The sequence below is a fragment of the Rhinolophus hipposideros genome (assembly GCF_964194185.1).
Source record: "Rhinolophus hipposideros genome assembly, chromosome: 23".
In the NCBI taxonomy this organism is placed as follows: domain Eukaryota; kingdom Metazoa; phylum Chordata; class Mammalia; order Chiroptera; family Rhinolophidae; genus Rhinolophus; species Rhinolophus hipposideros.
Genome location: NC_138069.1, coordinates 14,134,352 through 14,142,948, shown reverse-complemented (window position 1 = coordinate 14,142,948; position 8,597 = coordinate 14,134,352). Strand labels below are relative to the sequence as shown.

The 8,597-nt window shown below is 38.9% G+C and overlaps 2 protein-coding genes across 2 annotated transcripts; both read left to right on the top strand.

Annotated features, from left to right (window-relative positions):
- The first annotated feature begins 1,065 nt into the window (after positions 1 to 1,065).
- On the top strand, positions 1,066 to 3,579 carry LOC308491921 (bromodomain-containing protein 8-like). Its single transcript, XM_081036138.1, has 3 exons — positions 1,066 to 1,595; positions 2,412 to 2,681; positions 3,325 to 3,579. The coding sequence occupies exons 1-3, from the start codon at positions 1,203 to 1,205 to the stop codon at positions 3,484 to 3,486; spliced, it is 825 nt and encodes a 274-aa protein (XP_080892264.1). The 5' UTR covers positions 1,066 to 1,202; the 3' UTR covers positions 3,487 to 3,579.
- A 1,474-nt stretch (positions 3,580 to 5,053) lies between these two features.
- Positions 5,054 to 8,325, top strand: LOC308491924 (bromodomain-containing protein 8-like). The gene is made up of 4 exons (XM_081036142.1): positions 5,054 to 5,962; positions 6,061 to 6,129; positions 7,215 to 7,392; positions 7,940 to 8,325. Exons 1-4 carry the CDS (start codon positions 5,946 to 5,948, stop codon positions 7,988 to 7,990), a joined length of 315 nt encoding a protein of 104 aa, XP_080892268.1. The 5' UTR covers positions 5,054 to 5,945; the 3' UTR covers positions 7,991 to 8,325.
- The last annotated feature ends 272 nt before the right edge of the window (positions 8,326 to 8,597 follow it).

Sequence of the window (8,597 nt, the reverse complement as noted above, 5' to 3'; positions counted from 1 at the left end):
GCAATCTATAAACATGCATGTGATATAAGCAGTGAAGCCCTAAAAGTCGGAGAAGCATGTGGAGGAGGAGGTCCATTAAAAGACTGATTTGGGGTTGGTAGAGAAGGTGATTTGAAAGAGCTTAGCAAGCGAAGTTGAAGTAGGCATCTATGGTGGGGACTATAAGGAGACAAATACTAGAACAGGGATCATATTAAGGAATTGTGAAATACAGGTATCAGGCCAAGAGGACGAAATGGGCTGAGTTTACAGAGGACTTGCAGACAAATTTATATTGAGATGATCGCTATTACAAAGCCTTGAATAGGGAGACTATTTGTTGAGTAGATTGAATTAAAGATAGAGAAACTGAACAGGAGGCTATGGCATTTATTCAGGAACAAAGGATGGGCATTGAGAAAAATGGAAGAAAATTGAGAAGCAGACTTGCTTACTGAATACAAGAAAAGGAAGTCAAAACAGGATCAAGAAAATAGTGTTGATGGCGATAAGGAAATTGGGGACAGCAAATTATTTTAGAGATAAGTGATTTTAGTTTTTGAAATGTTGAGTTGAAGCAGGTGGTAGGCTGGCACTAAAAGGGCATTGACTTTTGGGTACATGGAGAAATGTGACCAGAATGCACATAAGAAGTAAAGGTGGAGAGATTTGGGCGCCACCTGAATAGAAATTAAATTTGAAACCTCAAAGTATATATATTTTTAAAGGAAGTATTAATGAAGCAGAGGACCAAGCAAGAACACAGATGATGGATTTACTGAAAGGTGTAAAGGTAGAGGGCAAGAGGGTAAGAAAACCAGGATAGTGTAGCATAATTAAGGCATTGAAGATACTTACAAAACTTGATGTTGCCGTTCTCATTCTGAGAAGGGAGAGTTGGGTATGACCAGAAGGATACCACGTAATCTTAAAGTATGTTTTGAAGATTTAATGGTTGATAGGTTAAGAATGCCTATGCTGAGGAAAATATCCCTTGTCCCTCAAATTTATTGCTTTGCAGTTGAGTTTAAAGTTGATTTAAGATGGAGGATTCTCTTTAACTATGCTCCGGTTCTTTCCCTTCTTTTGGAGTATGAAGAAATCGTAAAAATACTTACTGGGTAATATCTCTATTACACTGTTTGACATGGGCTTTTTCTTTATTCCTAATGATGAGATCATTGTGTCTCTTGATGTCTCCCTTCAGCTAACTTTTACTCTTGATGAGTAGAAAGAAATTTCTGGCCCCTTGTCTTTCTACTGAGCTTGTGAGAAGCAAATGCCTTAGGAATATTGATTCGAGTGAATTTAATGCATTTTTTTCTGTGTATTTACAGATGGGGCGTGAATGGGTTTGGTTGGATTCTGAACAAGACTATCCCAATGACTCTGAGTTGAGCAACCACTGCAGGTCCCTCTTCAGCTCATGGGACTCCAGTCTGGATCTTGATATGGGCAGCTGGAGGGAAACTGAGGAGCCAGGGGCTGAGAAACTAGAGGAAAGCAGCCCAGGGAGAGCACCTAGTGAGCTGCTTGTGGGGGACGGAGGCAGTGAGGAGTCTCAGGAAGAGGCAGAGCAAGTCAGCAGTCAGAATCTCCTCCACTTTCTCTCTGAGGTAATGGAAGCCGTTTCCAAAGTGGGGAGAGTCTCAAGCTCGAAGAGAATGCTTACCTGTGCATATTTCTACCATTCTAATACTGTTGACTAAAATAGAAACTCCACAGTGGCAGGGACTGAGTTCACTGCTGTGTCTTCAGCACTTGGTGCTAACACAAAATTTGTGCCAAATGTGTATTTTTTGACTAAATATTCTAAAATCCCAGTCATTAGGACCCTGAGTCATAGGAAGTGAAATTTCTGTATTCAGGACTGCCTTATAAGAGTATTCTTGCAGTTCATTCTTTTGGAGTCACGGGAGGTGATACTTGCCCAAACTCTCTTTGAAGATGATTATATGACTTCAAGGCAATATTTTACAGTGTCCTTATTACCCTGGTTAAGGGCTGAGTATCAGAAACAAACAATAGGACAGGGTTTATATTTATGAAGCGACTGCACACATTTGGGAGAACCTAGGCCAAGATCAGCAAGAATCCAGTTCAAATGTTGCCACTTCTATCAGCATTGTAGCAGACAAAATTTTCAGCAGTTTGCTAGTCCCAGTTGATCATAGTTGACACTTGAGATGAAAATTAGAACATAAACTCCTGGAAGAGGCAAGAACCATACCTATCTTATTTACTGTTAGGTCCCTAGCAACTAGTCTGTGTGTATAAGATATTTAATAAAATTTAAGTGATGGAATGAATTAACCTATTTGCCATCTCAGACTTAGTCACAGTGGCATTGTAATCATGTGACATTATTGATATACATAGATGATGATTTCCCTTGGTGTTCCTATGTATCTAACAATAGACTATGGTTGCAGGTAGCTTATTTAATGGAGCCATTAAGCATTAGCAGCAAAGAATCACGTGAAGGCTGCTGCCTTTCGTCTGGTACCAGACAACAAGAAAGAAGGGAAATTGAAGCTATTGAAGGAGAAGGGGAGCCCTGCAGAGATCCTGAAGAACTTTCGGCCAAGGCAGATCTGCTGGTAGCTGAGAAGAAGTCACTGGGAGAAAATGGAAGGCCACAGGTGGCCCCAGCTCCCTCAGATACTTGTGCAGTTCAGGAACTACCCACAGAGAATGAAGAGGTTAGTGAGTAACAAACCAGCTATATGATTGGTCCTCTGCACAGGGAGGCAGAACAGAGTGGTTAGAGCACATTGGCTGACTCCAGAGAGTTCAACTACCGGGATCCAAATCCTGGTTTTAGCACCAATTAGTTGTGTGACCTTAGGCATGTTAGTGAACATTTTAGAATCTCAGTTTTCTCTGAAGTGGAATAATAGTGCCCCTACCTTAAAGGTTTGAGGTTTAGATGAGACAATTCATGTAAAGCACTTAGTGTAGTCCCTAGCTCATAGTAAGCAATCAGTAAAATTTAGAATGCCATTTTCATTAATATTACCTGACCAGCTAGACCAGTTAGCTCCAGGGCCACAAATGATACTTAACAGTTTTAAAAGAATACAGCATCCATCTAGAATTGAGTATTGCTTTTTCATTGTTTTTTTTTGGGGGGGGTACCATGTTAAGAGTTCTCCAGCAAGATTGTTGGCAAGAATTCATTGACTTAGGTCTAGTTAAATCACCTTTCTCTAACTTCTTTTATAGCTTTATACAATTGGCCTCTTCTCACCTTAAGGTCAGCCTTCATTTACCCCATGCAAGTAAAATGACCTTGCCGTTAGTAAATCTCTTTCTAAAGTTCCCTCTGTTTCCTGGTATCTCCAGGGAGAGGTTCAGCAAGAATCCAAAGGGGAGGACCAGGGTGAAGGGTATGTGTTAGAGATGGCAGACCGGCCCTCCACAGGTGAGTGTGCCGCTGGCTTCAGCGCCCAGGCTGCTCCTCTGGTGGATATGCTTTACAGCCATGCCCCCTCCTCAAAGCCGTAAGTACAGATATTTATCCAAGGGTATTAGATTTGTACTTTCACCTCTGTTTATGCCTATTTAAATTTGTTACCATGAATTACTTCTATAAATTGAAAGAGGAAATTAAAGTTGGAAAACACTAGAAACAGAACAAAATATAATTTTATTGTATAAATAGAAGTCTATATGACTTCCTCTTATAAAACAAGTCTGTTTCATCAACATTAAGAATCTCTTTCATAAATAATCTTTCTAATTACTATCTTTATTTACTTAGGAAACGTTGCTGAGTCACATTGTCCCTCATGTCCAATATTATACAAACTATACTTCATTTTAAAAATACTAAAACAGCGCCAATTAACTTGAAATTGAAAATTATTTTGAAGTTTCAATCTCCCTTGTTCCTTTTTCACAAATCTTGGGAAATTGTTTATGTGGGTGTCTCATCTTTTTATAAGTAATTATGGGACTAAAGGGCACATTTTAGAATCTTAATTTTTTTTTTTTTTTTTTTAGTAAAGTGAATTTCTTTTTAATAGTCAGAAAACAAAGTTATTTTTGTTTTGATAAATAGTTCCTTTTCTGGGCCTGGTCTTATATCTACTAGAGAAGGTAACATGAACTGGTTTTTTTCTTTCATTACATCCCAGGTCCACCCACATATCTGTGGGAAGGCAAACCAATTATTCTAGCCTTTTTTGGTTCAAGGTTTACAACTGAACCATGCATACATACATATTTTTAATAGCAGATTTCAAATTTTTGTTGCACAAATTAAATAACAGCTTAAACCATAGGTTGTTGAAGAATTGCTTCCTTTGCATTTCTGTAACTCGCTGTGTAAATATGAGCAGATGGCATATGATGACTATCTATAAAACAGGAAATCTCTAATCTGGGACATTTTATCTCATGACATTTCAGTATCTTGAATGGTATACTCCACACTCTTATCTCAGAATTTAGGTTAAACATGAAATCTTTATAAATAAAGCAATCGATATTAGTAATTGAGTCTGCCTGGCCAGATTGTTTAAGGGGAGGTAGAAAGCTGAGTTCCTGTGTTATCATCAGGGAAGCTTAAAACTACTTTGGAACGTAGACTTTGTCCAGGTCCCTCTTTGCTGGCTCCCCTTAGTTTGTACTGACTCTTTAGCACTAAAGGGAAGTAGAGCCTTTGGAGTATCACTCCCAGTCTGCAGGTCCTTTCCACTCCCACACTTTTACTTGTAGTTGCTTGGCATGCATTTCCACATGGGTGGAAATGAAGGTAAGCAAGGGATTCTTTCTTAAATGGAAACTTATTAAGTAGCTGTTGCGTGGATGTGTGAATTAAATTGCACCAGTACCAAGGAGTTATTGTTCATTCTGGTTGACTAATCAGAGACGAAGATGTTTTGGGGGTTAGGGGGCTTTAAGTTCCTTGTTCTGATAGGGTTCTGTGTTTAAGGAAAAGTTGATTTTTGTGGTATATAATTTAGATGCAGGTGAGATATTGCATGGTGAAAATGAATAGTTATGTGGAGCTGCTCGAATTGCAGAAAGAAAATGATATGTGAGTTGTTCTCAGATTGATGTGCACAATATGGTACATAAAGCAAAATGAGGATGTGAAAGCTTAGGTGTGAAGAGAACTCATTTAGAAAAAGTAGTACAGTGGATAAAGTGGGAAGTGTAACCTCATGTTTAACTTTGAAGTAAATAGAAAACTTGCCAACTGGAAAAATTACAAAATGAAATAAAATATTGAACAATTGCACCTCTGAAGAAAAACTAAATAAATTTGACAGTTTAGCCCAGAGAAAGAAGGGCCATGAAGATAAATGACTTTTTCTTAGGTGTTTTAAAGATTACTATACAGAGGAAAACAAAAAGGAAAAATATTTAATTGTGTGGCACTCAGATGAAACGTAAGAGAATTCCTTGGAATCTGTAATCAAATATTTCCTTCTCTAGAAACATGGGTGAGAGAGATACTTAATGTGGCATATTTCTGCATAAAACAGGACCAGATTCATTTATCAAAAACTTAATTGAGCTTCTACTATGTGCTAGGCAGTTGGGAAACATCAGTGAACAAAGACGATTTTCATAGACCAGTTCTTTAGAGTCACAGGTGCTGAAGAGCAAAATCAGCAAGAGACCAAAAGGCCCAGGCAATTGTAGATTTGTAATACATTTTATAAGAGATAACCACTTCATTGGGTTATAGTGATCAGTAAGAACATTTATAGAGTTTGGGGTCCCTTACGGAAACATTAAATATCTTCGTATTCTTATGGTATTACATTTCTTCAGATGTTAATTAGGAGCAGTGTGTCTTGAGAAAGCCTCATTTCCACCTGGGGGAGGCAGAATGCCCTTTGTGAAGTTACTGTTTCTTTTCTGTTGTGTTATCCCGTAGGTCTGATTTAAGCCAGAGCGATCCTGTTCAGGATCACTTGCTATTTAAGAAGACTATACTGTCAGTCTGGAAGATGATTGCCAGTCACAGGTAGGTCTCCAAGCCATTCTTCGTGTTTACAGTCACTCATTTCATTTAGAGTGACTTTCCAGGGTTTCTTCTTCCATTCTGGGTTTGTCCCCTAACAGGTTCAGCGGTCCATTTCTGAAGCCTGTGTCAGAAAGGCAGGCCCCAGGATACAAGGATGTGGTTAAAAGGTCAGTGGAAAAGGGGTCAAGAAAGGTTTCTTGCTTTTATATCTGTCTTTTCGTACTTTATTTCCCATATATTAGATTATTTCTTATTTCATTTACATTACTTACAAACTCAAGATGTATTTTACAGCTGAACAAGTTTGTAAAGTTATGGTGTGTTCAGTCTGCTTTTGAGAAGGAATGCAGGGAGCACAAGGATAATATAGGCTCTTTTTTTCCCAGTGTTGATTTTTAAGTAATGTGATCCATTATAATCTTAGCCTTTGGTAGTTTTTGACACTGTTTTTTGGAGCAAAACTTTAAAAGGAACACTGTATTCATTCTGGCCGTTATAGGTACTCATATACTAAGGCAAAGATGATAATCCAAATAATGTGACCAACATTGGTTGATTGCAGTATTTTTTATTTTTATAGCATATTTCATCTAAAATACTGTCCCAAACCAGTGTGTTGATAGAGTATAAAAGTTCAGGAAAGGACGTTTGGAGACAGACTTGTTCTATAGACGAGGAAACTAAAGCTCAGAGGTGATCGTGACTTGTCTGTGATAACAGTGCCTAGCAGAGCTGGAACTGACCCCCAGATTCTTCCCTCCCCATTCAGTTCTCTTTCTACACTGCTGTGCCTTCTCGTATATACCCACTCTCTGTGTCTCATTAATAATTCGTCTTAATATTTGCTTGAGTCTCACTCTTCATCTCCATGAAAGGAGAAAAAACTTACTAGTTTTTGATTATGCAATAAGAGAAGTATGTTAATGCCTAGTATATGGCTACACATTATAAACAGTCGTTAAGTACCATATGATAAACTGATCATTGGAGTTCTTTACAACGTTAGTACCTGGGGTCACTACTACTCCTGCAGTAGTAAAATGTGGTTGCTGGGCCTGTGGATTCTGGAGTCAGGCTGCCTTTGAATTGGAATCCAAGCTGTGTGACCTTGAGCAAGTACTTATCCTCTGTTGCTTTTTTTTTGCTTTTTTTATTGACTGTTGGGGAGCTAGTTCTCCAAGACAGCAAATTAGGTTACCACATGTTCTACGTGAAGGTTTGATTTCCTCTGGTTTCTCTTGGCCACCTGTAGACCCATGGACTTAACAACCCTGAAAAGGAATCTGTCTAAGGGACGGATTTGCACCTTGGCACAGTTCCAGCGGGACCTGATGCTGATGTTCCAAAATGCTGTAATGTACAATGACTCTGATCATCATGTGTACCATATGGCTGTGGAGATGCAGCGAGAAGTCTTGGAGCAGATTCAGGTATTGTATGTAGAGAGTTGCATGAAAAAGGAGTGTAATCTCTGGAACCTGATTTAGAAAGTGTGAGAATAAGGGTGATGTTGAAGGGTTTCTAGATTTTATATTTAGAGGTGATTCAAAGCCCTGAAGGACTGACCTTGTACGTACTTGTTTGGAAAACCTGGAGCCTCAGTAGAACCAGCGTTAATAGTGAAGCAAAGTAGTCTAGGAAGGCAGGCAGCTGAAGAGCTCTGAAGAGGGCTGTAATGGTAATGGGAGCTCCTGCTTTCAGAGCCTCAAGCCAGAGGGCTAAACATTGCAAGCCAGAAGCTGGAGTCACTGTCCATTTTTTGGTTACTACACCTGTTGATATTAATGTATGTTCACACTGTCCCATCGATAGGGGGATAAGACACAGTAACCAGAAAACATCTGAGGGTTTCTTTTCTGGGTAGCATCATATTTTAAAGGAAAAAAAGTAGTCAGATCTCATTGCAGAAAAATAAAATTGCATTCAAACCTCTGTAGCTTTTAAGCCTCATAGTTTGCTTCTGCCTTGACCCTATAGGTGCTGAGTACTTGGTTAGTCAAAAGAAGAGACTTAAATAGTCCAGAATGAGAATCAGCCAACCCAGTGTGTGATGGAAAACCTGTTTTGTTAACCTGGAGCTGCTATCCTGACCCTTTGTGAAATTTGGACCTCTCATCGAGACTCTGATCCAGAGAAGGTCCCAGCACTTGTTTACCATTTCCCTGTTGTCTTTTCTAATAATAAGGCCTTAACTCACAACCAAAGGTGCCTGCGGACAAAATATAAGGGAAAAAGGGAAAGCTGTGATTTGGGGTTATACCATAAATGTTGCCCATATCTTTTTGTTCCATAGGCTTAATTTAGAGGTAACTAGCTTAAACCTCTTATTACTGCTCTATAAATAAACGTTATACCACAAGTTGAAGACTGCTTTTTAATGATTACAGAAGCTGGGAATAGAGGGGATAGCATCATCTGGTGAAATGAAGATATTTGACATGGGTTTTCTTACATATATTGTCTGGAAAGGGATGGGGTGGCGTGAGGAGGGGGTGATGATGATTTGTCTCATCATTTATAAAATGGAGGTAATTGAAGCATCCTTAAAATGAATAGGAGGGTGAAATAAGATAAATGATGAGGAAAATGTAAGAAAACGTCTAGTGCTCTAAGATTCTTAAGGGGACTATTTCAT

What these genes read in the sequence shown, in the direction of transcription:
- LOC308491921 (XM_081036138.1), top strand. Translation starts at nt 1,203, where the DNA reads ATGAGTAGAAAGAAATTTCTGGCCCCTTGTCTTTCTACTGAGCTTGTG. An exon ending in TCCTCCACTTTCTCTCTGAG is followed by an intron (nt 1,596 to 2,411) that starts GTAATGGAAGCC and finishes CTATGGTTGCAG; the next exon opens with GTAGCTTATTTAATGGAGCC. An exon ending in TACCCACAGAGAATGAAGAG is followed by an intron (nt 2,682 to 3,324) that starts GTTAGTGAGTAA and finishes TGGTATCTCCAG; the next exon opens with GGAGAGGTTCAGCAAGAATC.
- LOC308491924 (XM_081036142.1), top strand. An exon ending in TACAAGGATGTGGTTAAAAG is followed by an intron (nt 6,130 to 7,214) that starts GTCAGTGGAAAA and finishes GGCCACCTGTAG; the next exon opens with ACCCATGGACTTAACAACCC. An exon ending in AAGTCTTGGAGCAGATTCAG is followed by an intron (nt 7,393 to 7,939) that starts GTATTGTATGTA and finishes TTGACCCTATAG; the next exon opens with GTGCTGAGTACTTGGTTAGT.